This window comes from Paramormyrops kingsleyae, chromosome 14 (assembly GCF_048594095.1).
Source record: "Paramormyrops kingsleyae isolate MSU_618 chromosome 14, PKINGS_0.4, whole genome shotgun sequence".
In the NCBI taxonomy this organism is placed as follows: Eukaryota; Metazoa; Chordata; class Actinopteri; order Osteoglossiformes; family Mormyridae; genus Paramormyrops; species Paramormyrops kingsleyae.
The window spans coordinates 13,927,996-13,940,905 of record NC_132810.1 but is presented as its reverse complement, the minus strand read 5'-3'; the positions used below and the strand labels follow the sequence as shown (position 1 = coordinate 13,940,905).

At 36.4% G+C, this 12,910-nt stretch overlaps 1 protein-coding gene across 4 annotated transcripts in view; it reads left to right on the top strand.

Annotated features, from left to right (window-relative positions):
* The window catches only part of arhgap5 (Rho GTPase activating protein 5), a 49,388-nt gene that overhangs the window by 12,058 nt on the left and 24,420 nt on the right, over window positions 1–12,910 (top strand). For all 4 annotated transcript variants that reach the window (XM_023833604.2, XM_023833603.2, XM_023833601.2 and 1 more), the window contains exon 3: window positions 3,494–3,644. In XM_023833604.2, the coding sequence (XP_023689372.1) occupies window positions 3,494–3,644 (151 nt within the window). The remainder of the gene's footprint in view (window positions 1–3,493; window positions 3,645–12,910) is intronic.

Here is a 12,910-nt window from a genome sequence, read left to right as displayed (position 1 = left end):
TTTGCTCACTAGTTCTCTTTGTTTCATTGCTAAGTTTTGAGAGATGGAAGGTTTGGTGTAGCTTCAAGTTTCTCAGTAAAGATCCAACTGTGCTTACCGGGATGTCCAAGCTCTTGAATATTATTTTTTTACCTTGTCTTAAATGCGTGCAATTCAATTAGTTTATCTGTAACTGCCTAATAATGCTCTTTAGTCTTCATTTTCACTCCTTTGCTTCACACTGACAGTCTTACCAATGTTAATGAAATTGAGGGGGGGGGGGCAGGAGTTATCACAGGTGGAGGCCAACTGTAACAAAGTTATGACCTCGGTGAGGCTGTTTTTTTTTTTCTTTTCTCATTTGTTTTTTTTTTTTCTTTCTCATCTGTAGCTTCCAGAGCACAGGGGTTAAATACTTATGCAAGCAGTATTTCTCAGTTTTTGATTTTCTTTAAAGATTTGCTGACAAATAATTGATATTGACTTTGATAATTTACTGTGAGAGACGATGGCAATGCAAAAAACTACAGAGGAAAAAATATGTATACATAGCACTTTTAATTCAGGCAAATCTGATAAATACTAAGCAAGGCACTGTATGTATAATAACCTCAAATATCTTGTCATTTCCTCGTGATTAACCATGAGGGCAGTTTATGCTCAGATGAGGTTAATGCTTCAGTGGCATTTTGCAAGTAATTACTTAGCTGTCATTGAGCAGTAGGATTTGTGGATTTTGGAATGACTAAACATTTGGAGCCCAATGTTTTGGCAACTGGCCAGATGTTTAAAGCAGATTTTAATCACCATGGAGTACAGAGAATATGCAGAGGTATCAGTGTTTCCAGGTTGTTGGGGAATTATGCTGAAGTCTGGTTAATTGTTTCAAGGGTGCCTGAGGAGTTATATAGAGGTTTAGCTCCGCTTCAAAGAGCCTGTTCCATTGTTCTCATTGACCCCTTTTTTGAATACTTAATGATTCCAAGTCTCTTCCAGTTGTGATGTTAATTCTGAATAAAAAATTTGAATTGTTTTTTGTATGAAGAGTGTTCCATTTCCATTTGCTGTTTTAATTAAAAGTATACAGTAATGGTGTGTGTGCGTGCAAATCGGGGATATCATAGAATTTTAGGTTGACGTTTGCTGTCAAGCTGTGTGGTTTTTCATTCTTCACAAACTTGTAACAGTTTGCTTTTAAGATTACATGTCATAGTCTGAAGGGTGGTGTGATGGCTCAGTGGCGAACTCTGTCTTAATGGCAATAGCAGTTCTATCTTCTGTAAATAATACTAACTTGACAAGTTTGTCTGTCCATCTTCTGTTTGTCCTGGTCAGGTGAAGGCAGTATAGGGCATACGCTGGTAATGCCTGTCATTTTCGGGGCCCATACACGCACACACTCGTACTTTCTGAGCAAATCCATGCATTTTGTTTGTGATGTTAGTGCTTTAATGTGAATGCGGGCAAACAAATATAGAAAGGCTTTGTATTTGTTGAACATTACATAAGTTGTCTTAGAAGAAATGCAGATCAAGGAAGGATTTTGGTACCATTTGACTTATGAACTGTTCTTAATATTTTTTATAAATATACTTTACATAATCCTCAGAAGACCAGTGCTCCCATTGATGTGATACAATTAAGGTTTTCCAGTGGCCAAGACTACTTCTTCAGTCTGCAAATCTTAAAGGTTCAGTTGCTTAAAAAATATTCTACACAAGGCTCAAGGATAAAATTTACTTATATATCAGGATAAAAACAGGTTATCCCTAACAGAGCATTTATTTTCAGTGCTCCTAAGAAAAACATAAGGGTTTAGGTTTCCATTCCCTTGTGGTAACAATATGGTTATTCCTCTAAACCACAAGTGTCCACTTGGGTGTGTAAATGGAGCATGGCAAAGTGACTTGATGATATGACAAAACTGATTTAACTAGCTGAGCTGTTATAATTTAGATTTTGTTTAGTTCAGTGAACTCCATTAAGGAATATAACCAGATGGACACTGCAATTAAGGAATATAACCAGATGAGAGCAAGAAAAATGTGATTAATTATGTGATTAATTAATGAAAAATATAATGCCTCATTTTCACCAATGTGGTGCCGGTGCTGGACCTTTTCCCAATCCGGAACTAGTTCCGTGAGTTTCTGCTGCAAAAAACTGGCCCCGAGCCAGAAAACAATGGCTCTAGCACAGCACCACAGAAACGCTGGTCTCAGAATATGAAATTGTAATGTCATCAAAGGTGGGAGGGGCTATCACATCCAAACCTTCCACATACTTGGAAAATTCAATCCATAACCAATATAGTTTTGCCTAATATCGCCGGTGCCTTCAGTGAAACGACATGTCAGCTTATTAGCAGAATCAGCATTGTTTTTTTATTCTGTGGAAAATGAAAGATCCATTTGCTGGCCAGATTTAACAATCATAAACATGTCGCAGGTCAAATAAAAAAAAAAATACTCTGCCGAAGAGATCATGAGGTGGACAGTAAAGTTAATTTTTAGCAGACTCTTATTGTGCAGTCCTTAAAAGGACAGCTGTAAAACAGCAACGGGAACAAAAACACACACACAGGCAGGGGATCCTTTAAGGAGACAAGTGAATACAGGCAATAGAGATGGAGTGCAACAAGACACCCTGAACTTTTTTTCAGCTCTTTCAGCTTTTATCAGCTTATAAAAGCTTAAAATCCAAAGCATATAAAAATAAATTGAAAAAACGCACTACATTTTAACTTTTACTTTACTCTCTTCTGCCTACGTAACATTTCTGTTCCGTTCTTTTTTTGAAACCGATGGAAATGTGGGCAGGGTCTCAAAAGGCACCAAGTGAAAACCAGCCCAGCACCAGCATGAGCACAGGCTCTGTGTTGGTGGAAATGAGGCATCACATTAGTTTGAAGTTGAATTTATTCTGTTTTCTTCAAATTTCTTCAGTAAAATTTTACGCTGTGGCCAAGGTGAGAGAAACCTGAAATGCAATAGTGACTATTTAATATCTTTGTAGTTTTATTTTTGATTAATCTCTGTAGTCTCATATTTGATTAATTATACAAGCAGTTTTAATGGAACATTTAAAAGATTGCCAGTACTGCAGATATCATAAAAATATTGCAAGTTATCTATGATGTGATAAACAAGCATATTACTACTGTCACAGAATAAGTAAGTTAAAGTAACTATCTAATTGAATGTCAATACTTGAAAAGTTAATGTCAATGCAACTTTAAATAGAAATGTGCAATGTGATGTTAAATGTTGTATGAGATGTTTGTTTGCAGTTGCTGCAGAGACTGCAAGTGTGGCTAGCTGGTCTTCCATCACATAGCATCAGTAAAAAGTATTGTGCAACATATCGCTAGATAGGGAACAGATCAGAATTCAAAGTTGACTATTGAATGTGCATTGGTGTCGCAACATTGTAAAGTCAAAATATCTTAGGCTGAACCATTGTAAAGCAAGGACCATCTGTATTTATGTGGTATTAATAGGATTTCTTTTCTCAGCAAAAATCAAAGCCCACCAAACCTTTGTACCCACCCACCCGGAGGAATTGGGAGAGCAACTATTTTGGGATTCCCCTTCAGAACCTTGTCACCCCTGAGAGACCAATCCCGCTTTTCATTGAGAAGTGTGTGGACTACATTGAACGTACTGGTAAGATCAATCATGTGGTCTTTCTCTAATCTTGTATAGTGAAGCTCTAAGAATATTTGGTTTCTTTGCTATATTATTCAGCGGCTGCGTAGATAAATTTCTACGCAATTTCTTACCTAAAACCAATAATATGTTAATAGTGCATTTATGTGTACTGTTACAATGTTACAATTCATTTTATACATAAATGTAATCCATGATGAATGAATGAAGCCTTTTTGTCTTTTCAGATGCATTAACCCTTTTACTGTCATTTTACTTTGAGTGGATGGGGGGGGTGTTGCAGAGGATAGATGATCTTGAGATCACATTAACACCTTGGAAGCTTTTCTTTTCCATGCCTGCTGGCATATAATTTTATAACTACGTGAAAATATTACTTCAGTTGCTTTCAAGTGCTTTCAAGAATATTCAGGCTTGTTTTTTTATTGTAAGGATGTTAATATGGTGAATATGGTTAATATAGTGCTTGGTAATCTGAAAAAAATAATTGTCATGTCTGCCATTAGCTGTAGATAGTTTGATTAAATAGTTTGTTGCCTTATTTTCTTGTAGGCAAATCAAATTAGTAATTTTAATGGAATTTTTTTTTTATGAAAATTGTTTCGAATTTACCATTGTTGTCCACAAACCCCTTTATATGAACAGTTGCTATTATCTAGAGCTACTCACAAAAAGCAAAAAAATGTGAATCACTCATGGTGTTTTTTTTTCCATTTTCTGAATATGAGTTGGTTTTATAGGCCTTGAGGCTTGATTCTTGGATTGAATATGTTATACTTTTTTTTTTTTTTTTAATCTTTAATACGCCCTATGCTTGTGGACTTTGAACATCAAACCATAAAGCTAGCAGCTTTACTAACGCTGAGCATGAGCTGCATGGTTGCATGGTTGAGGCAGGAGTAAAGAGTGAAGCCTCCGTAATAGAGATGCACCAACCTGATATTTGGACTGGGTATCCGCTATTCGGATCGGATACATGACCATTCCACGTCTGATACTTACTTATTTAGATTTTGGCAATCTCTAAAAAGATATCTCCTTTTTCCTATTAAATCTATTTGTACAATCAATTGCCTGACAGCTCTTTCCCATTTTAGATTTTTTGCCACTCAGTGGGTCTGAGCATTGGGACTCTCGCCAGCTGTGACTTCATGCACATACGCTTTGCAGTACAAGGAGTGTAAGAACATCAGATAAGAGAGAGACGATCTGAAAGCGTTTTACACCTTTAACAACAATTCGTAGCACAGCGATATGCAATCTTTGTAATACAGTTTTGAGAGGTGGGAGTAGTGAAAATCCCACAAAACAAAACTCACGCAGTTGTGTGAGGCAATGCGAGTAATATGAAAAAAGCAATGGACGATATGGGAGTTGCTGGTTAGGGCTGTTTTGCGTACTCACTACAGCTTATTATAGAGGGCTGCTGTCATCGTAACAAAGTGTAAATTCAGAATCAGATCGGAACTGAAAAAATGTGGATCGGCACATCCCTAATCCGTAATAATCACAGAGTGTTTGGCAGATATGTTATACTGCAAATGTGTCTTCCTAGCAAGGTGTTTCGAACTGATTGGGAGCTGGCTTATTAAGCACTCAGTTCTTGTCTAGCCTCACAGAGCCAACATTAAGGTTCTTACTCCTTATTTCTGGAGTCAGTTTTACTCTTGCCTGAGATAAGATTATTCTGGTTGTCAAGATAGTTTTATAGGATGTTTTGGTAATGTGTGAAAACCAGTTGAAATCATGAAAGGAAAACACAGTACTTTAACACAAAGGGGAAATCCTACAGCTTTAATTTTTCCACCATAATAAGTTAAACAACTAACTTTTTATTCCCTTATGTTTTATATGCTTCAACAAATTTGCAGAGAATCCAGGAAAAGCAATAATGTTTTGAGGGGAATTTAATGCATTTCTGCCCACAAAGCTCTGGGCAGGATGGAGTTAAGTGGTATTTGGTGTTTAGAAACTGCGAGAGAGAGAGAACTAGAATAATGGAGACTTCTTTTGGAGTTACTAAGGCCTTGCTGAGTGCATCACTATTCTGCCCTCTGGTCCAGCCTATTCCCTCTTCATATCCTCTTGTAGCTACGAAAAGCCAATTTTTAGCACATTTTACCACCTTTCCCCAGGAGCTTATCTCCAGATTAAAACCTGTAGCTAATCATATTTGCAGATAAAACCTTATTCTGAGTGGTTCTTTTTCTGTCATGGTATTTATTTGACATTGGTTTCAACTGCAGAAGTGCTTTTCAGACCTAAATCAAAGTAAATTTTATAGCATTTTTCTTGATGGCGAAATATAGTACGGTTTCTCTTTTTGTGCAGTGCTTTGCTTTCAGAATGGCACTTTTCTGTGTCTTGCACCTGCTTTAGTTATGTTGTTTCCTAAAATAATTTTTATGTTGTAATACTTAGAAAGTAGTAATCACAAGTATAAAGCTAGCAATGCTGGTCTTCCATTGAGAACAGCTTTATCCTAAGTTAAAGCAGTTCCTAATGCATTTTTTTCTTTGTCTTTTTAAAAAATACCCCAAATTCCTGCTAAGAGGATCCTGTGGTAGTTTCATTTTTGCTTGAGGTTTCTATGGCTGAATCAAAAACAAGTATCTATTCCAGTCTGGGGTAAGTTAATTAGCGTTGACTGTTTGGCCTATGGCTGTTGAATTTTTATGGTGACTCTGCTCCATTGTGCCTCAGCAATTCAGAATGTCACACAAATAGAGAAGCCTTCTCTGGCATTTGTTCCCATTCATGTGGTACATCAGTCTGCAGGAAAAGAAAATTAGAATTAGAAGTAGGAATTGTAAGTGAAGCTGTTCTGTTCCGAGATTTTAATAGTTGTTTTGCTTATGCCTGCATTTCTGTTTGAGCCTTCTAGTTATGCTAGAAATTCTCATGATCATTGGTGATATCATTCACCCACTCCATATGAAGAAGTGTTTGGCTTTAAGCAATGGTTTTGCTGCATGCCTGGTGTAGGCGTGCAGTTGAAGGAAAGAGTATAGCTATTAATAGGTATAAATGCTAGGTGAGAACCAGTCTTGAAACATGAATTTGGGAGGGAGACAATTGAATTGTTTTGAATGTCGTCTTGGCATTGGGGTTGCAAATCATGGGGCACAATGTGATTTGATTACGATTATGGAAGGAACAATTCGATGCATCGAAATGTTTAATTTCTATCGCTGTTTGATTTAACTAATGATTATTTTGGATTGGCTCCAGCTTCCCTGTGACCCAGATGGATGGATGGATGATTATTTTGATAGCCTGATCTTTTTTTAACTTCACAAAAAAAATAATAAATGACTGTAGGAACCTAATTGCACACTATTAATGCAATGCAAAGAAAGTAGAATCTCAAAACATTTGTATTTTTATTGGTAAACAGGAAGAACATACCAGTGTAAAATTGTCAAAAGGCCAAGTATTTAACTGTACAGAAAAAAATTAAACATATTAAAGGATGTCCAACCTGAATTGAATTGAAACATCAAAGAACATCAGATAAGATGTTACTTAAGTAGTTGTGTAGTTGTATGAGCGACCATGAAATCTTGCGTTTCTTTCAGTAACTTCTAAACTTTTCAGTGCTGTTAATTTTGCATTTATAACAGTGGGCCCAAAACATAATGCTCCCAGTCTGTACAGTAGTAACTTTGAATATACAGGGCATGTCAATTTGGATGGTTTGTATATTATATAAAAATGTCCTGATAGAAAATGACAAACTAATTTGACATGCAAAGTGTACAGTACTTTTTGTTTAGAAATTGGTAATAAATAGACTTTTATATTATTGTTTAGGCTAGCACACTTTTCTGGGTAGTAGTTAGGGCTGCCTATATTTATTATAAAAGTATTATTCGCAAATTGTCATATTACCAGGGATCTGCCGCCCCTAGCCCCCACTAATATGAAGGGGGTATATCACGTCTTGAATCACTATCAGTGTTTCATCAAGACAAAATTCCGGCTATGCAGATGAGAACAACTATTCATCAGCATGCAAGGTCATTGATTTATACTATGCATTACCAAAAAGAAGGGTGCGACCAAATCATGCGCTGGTGTGACCTATTGAGAAAGCTGGTACCAGTTGTACTTCCACTGGAAAAGTTAGTTTGGAGCCCTCTATCTTTTTTTTTACATTTTTTTTTTCTTTTATGGTTTAAAAAAACAATAATAGATAAAGTATAAATATTTGTACATTATGTATATTATATTAAAATATTAAAGTAAAAGCAGCTCTTGTAATAGAATCTGTATCGGTATTGGCAATTGTGTATTGGAATCGAATCTGAACTGAAAAAATGTGGATCTGCCCATTCCTATTTTGATAAATCGTCCAGCAGTATTGGCCAAGACTGACACATTGGATGGATACCAACATGTCCATCAATATGCCATGCATCTCTAAGGCTAACAATACTTTTTCCTTAGCTAGATAACTACCTCAGGGTCTTGGTCATTGCTACCACAGCTTGCAAAAAGAACAACTTTTTTGAGCTTCAAGAGGAGAATTTCCCAAAAGCATTGTAGCGCAATACATCTTAATATTGAGTGTTCTGCCCTACAAAACAGGGGCAAGTTTCTCAAAAACATCATAAAGCAAAGATCATCACCATAGGAAAAATTGTCAGGTAGTGCTTCCTTTATGAATATTAATGAATATTTCCCTGCCATCCTTTGTTTTGGAAATTTGCATGCAGTCACATCAACTTTGAGTGGCTACAAACCTGGAAGTAGGATTGAATGGATCTTTACACCCCTAGTCCACAGTATTAAATTATTATTCTTCATTTAATATTGAATAAGGCTACCTGCTAAAACGTATGAAAGTAGAAATATCTTTAAGATACTTTGCAATATGAAGTAACTTAGCGTTACTGTATTTTGATAAAAAAACATGACTTAAATATAAATCAATCACTGCTTCTTTATTATTCAAAAGAGTACAGCCTTTTTGGTAATCTGCCTGTTTCACTTACCTGTGTTTGTCTTACACCTTGACAGGTGTGAATACAACACAGTTCCTCCTTTGCCAGGGAGTCTTGAGCGTACAGTTCCAACACTTTGAAAGCCTCAGCTTAGAGACAGCAGGACTGAAAATGAATTATTTGGTGTTTTCCTATAGCGGGCTGTGCAGACAGACAGGAAAGCAAAATATTACCTATGGGTATGTGTTTTCTGTATCGAGATTAACTCTGTGTTCTGTCAGATTAGTAAACCACACTGCTAAAACAATGTACCAGGCACTTGTGTTTTCCCAGTCAATATTTTTAAGCTGCATTTGTTTTTGGCTGAAAAAAGCACACACACACACACACACACACACACACACATGAAAATAGACAGAATAGAAAGTGATTATCCAGAAAAGCCAGACGTGGGGAAAGAGGGATGTTCCCATGGCAACTGACCCACCGTCAGTAGAATAACAAAATTGCTGAAACCACTGAATAGCCTACCTAATCTCTGTGTAATTTATTAAACTTGACCCCTTTGCATCCTTCTGTTATCCATCTCGCCTTGCTTGATGAAAACACACCGTTCTTTTAGGTTGTACAGATCTTTTGTAGTGCTTTCAAGATTATTTCACACTGGTGTCAGTGTCTGCCTGCAAGCGTTGTGGTAATACCCAGAATAAGGGCATTTTCCAAAAACGGCATGTGTAATGTAAACTCTTAACTTTCATTAAATCTTTATCTGAAATATGTTTGTATTTTATATTATATGAAAAATGTGGAGTTAAAGAGATTGTGGAACAGTAATTAAACTTCATAAGTAGAATGTGTGTTTGAATAAGTGTCTAACACTATATCAGTACAAACGTTTCTGCAAGTGTTAGGTATTGGGTATTTTGTTATTTTTTGTTCTGTTTAATGGCACTCTTTGAGACACCCTGCATACAACACCATAGCGTTAAGTTTGAATAGCTGTTCCTACATCTGCTTCAGATTAATGAGTTCCCCCTCCACCTGTAGTTTACTAAATGATTTATTTCTGCAGATGATGTCTGGCCTTTCTCTTATTATTGGTTGTGCTCTAATTGTAAATTCTATGATAAAGAGCTTTGTCTTTTCTAGCTGTGTCCTAGAGGCAGATCAGTATGATGCAAGGAAATGAAATAAAATATTCCTGGTCTTATTCTTAGTTTTATATTTAATAAAACATTATTGGAAATACTGCTTTGTCAGGTTAAATCACTGTTTTCAAGGAAGTGACCCTGTATTCCCCTCCACTAATCGCCACCTTATTGTGCTGGAGACTTTTGTTTGCCTCCGTGACCCTAAGGAGCTATGTTTTGGGGGGTACTTGCTGCTGGTAGGGTCTCCCAAGGCAAATTGGTCTTAGGTGAGTGGCCAGACAAAGTGTGATTCTTATCACCCGGACCCCGATGAGCGGAAGTTGGATGGATAGATGAATGGATGACCCTCTATTGCTCTTTACACTCCTGGATATCTCAGGTACAATAGGTTGATATTTTCGATTTCAGGCCTTAGGTTTCAAGCTTTGCTTGTCAGTATCCAGATAAGTATGTGTTGTGCTGAATTTACTTGTTAAGTTTGCGGAAGTTACTTAAGCCTTCAAATAACCTGTTGTTCAACGGTGTAGAACAAAATATTCTTACACAAAATCTTTCTAAAATTAGCATTATCGTATTATTTTGTTTATTATTCCTAGGGCAGTTGGTGTGGTAAGTAATGTGTATAGTAATATTGTTATGTATTTTAAGTGTCACTACACTGACTACATTAAACTGTATATGTTATATGGTATAATTGGACTGCAGCATAGAAGCCCAGTATTAGCATTTTAGATGTACATTGGCACTGCTCAACCAATCAAAATAGTAAAAATTTTGATTACTATGTTCTTCATTATGTCCTTGTTTAGTGTTTTAGTTAGAAAACTGTGGTATTGATTATTTAACTCTGTGTAGAAGGGCTTGAGGATATACTAGTTGCCTCTCTGTAACAATTGTGGTGGGATCCCTGTGTGCAGGCAAAAAAACGTCCCTTCAGTTCAAGATAAGACCAGTTGTTACTATCGGTCCTCTGTCCTTACTGTTAATTTGCTGTCCTCTGGTTGACTGAGCTTGGGTTTATTTTGACTGTATTTGTGTGCTGCTTGCACTAGTTCCACAAGCATTTGAATTTTGAGACTGATATATAGTTCATGGGTGCTAATTTTTAGCATTTTGAAATATCTCTTTTTAAAAGACTGCCAAAGGAGGGTTAGTGACACAAATCATTATTGAGGCCATTTCAAGAAATTACTAATCAAAGCTGTGAGGTGCCTTTTTTGTACCATTGTTACCATAGTAAACTTGACCTTTTTATACTTTCATTCAATTAAATGAAATCATTGGTGCTAAGCATGTTTTGGAAACATTGAAAATCTTGAAGCAGAGACAATTGGTTTTTTAAAAAATTGTCATTTATTTCATTTAGCCATCCTTCTGTAACTTTTATGAGTCTGGAAACTTCTCCTTTTGGTCCAGGAATGTCTGCTGTGCCACGGCTGGTTACTTCAATGGACTGCAGGTATTCTAGTGGTCAAGTACATAGTACTACTCACAGGAGATGCCCTGGTGCACTACTGATTAATACATGATATTAATACAAGGTGTTAACCATAAATTGCAATGTGTTTGTGGGTAAAAAAACCCTTTGGATAAATGCATCATTGACGCAGGAGTAGTACTCCATTTTAGTGTAGTGTTCCCACTGTGCAGTCATGTATTTGTCATTCCTTGATTTTACCCTCCAAACCTATATTTTTTTTAGCGCTTTATAAAGTTAATCTATAGTTATTTATGGTAGCCAAGAAACACCATGAAATACGATTCTTTTAAACTGTTTTCTTACAATAACTGAATCTTTTAGTGTGGTAGCATTGTGGTTAGCACTGTTGCCCCGCACCTCTGGGACCAGGGTTCGACTTCTACCCCAGCTCTACGCGCCTGGAGTTCGCATGTTCTCATTTTGACTTCTTGTAGGTTTATCCCGCAGTACAAAACATGCTAAAGTGGCTGAATGGTGAGTGTGCCCTGTGTTGGGTTGGTGGTCTTGAGAAAATTATTCCATTATCATGAGAAAACAATATACAAAAGTGATATTTCATAGCATGTCTCAATTTCTGTACTTTTTCAACCATGTTCAAGATAATTGTAAAATGTTAATACAAACATTTAAATTGTTGTCATGGATGTTTTGGTATGGTGTATTGACATATTTTACTAACTTAACTTAATACTTATTATGAAGGCTTGAAAGGCAAATATTGACGCAACAGAAGATACATTATAATAATAGATGAGAATGAGACATGCTTTCATAGAAGCATTGTAAACATCAAAAGATTATATATCGCATAGTCCATGCAGGTATTAGTTTATTATGTTGCATATGTGATGTTTTTAAATGGTGCTACTGTTTTCCATTTGTTTTTCTTAATTAAACTTTATGCTAAAAATGAAGAAGAATGAATGTAGGTTTGATTTACAGTGGACATTGCTTTCTGGAACACAGCAAATCTTTTACAGAAAATAATGTGACCATGAGAGCAGTATTACTGTGCCAGTCATTATTGTGAAGATATTAAAGCCTGGCTGTGTGGGTAGAGGCCTGGAGAGTGAGGCATTCTGGTTATCCCGGTCACAGGCCCTTCTTGTGCATCCCTTTTGTCATTGTGCCTCCTCTGTTTTCTGGTTGAAATCAAGTCATTGACTTTCGGCTCAAATTAAGAGTCATGATCTATTGCATTTTATATCTACTGGTGTTATTAGTAGTGCTTATTTTAAATAACTGATAAGCTAGTGTTCTGCATTTTGCCATTTCTGGAAGGAGGCTATCACAGTTCCTGGGTTATTTGCCCTCCTGCTTTTTATCCTACTCAGTTCTGCGATTACCCGCGGCAATAGAGAGACAGGAAGAAAATGGGTTCCATGGCTCTTTGCTCATTGATTGTAATTGTTCATTTAGCTGCAGCATTCCTCAGTCCTCTATTAGTGTGAACCCCACTGCCCTCGCCTAATATTACACTATATAATACAATAATACACTAATATTCTATCCTTTTCTGATGCTGCAGTGCCCAGTAGTCCTTTTAATGCTTTAGATGAGATGAGTACAGGTAATATTTTCAGAGTAATTTGTACTTTTAGAATTTGTGTTCAATTTTTTTTTTAAAATCTTTTTGCCGCCTGCTTGTCATTGGATTTTGGTACCCTGATTATCTATAATGCTGTA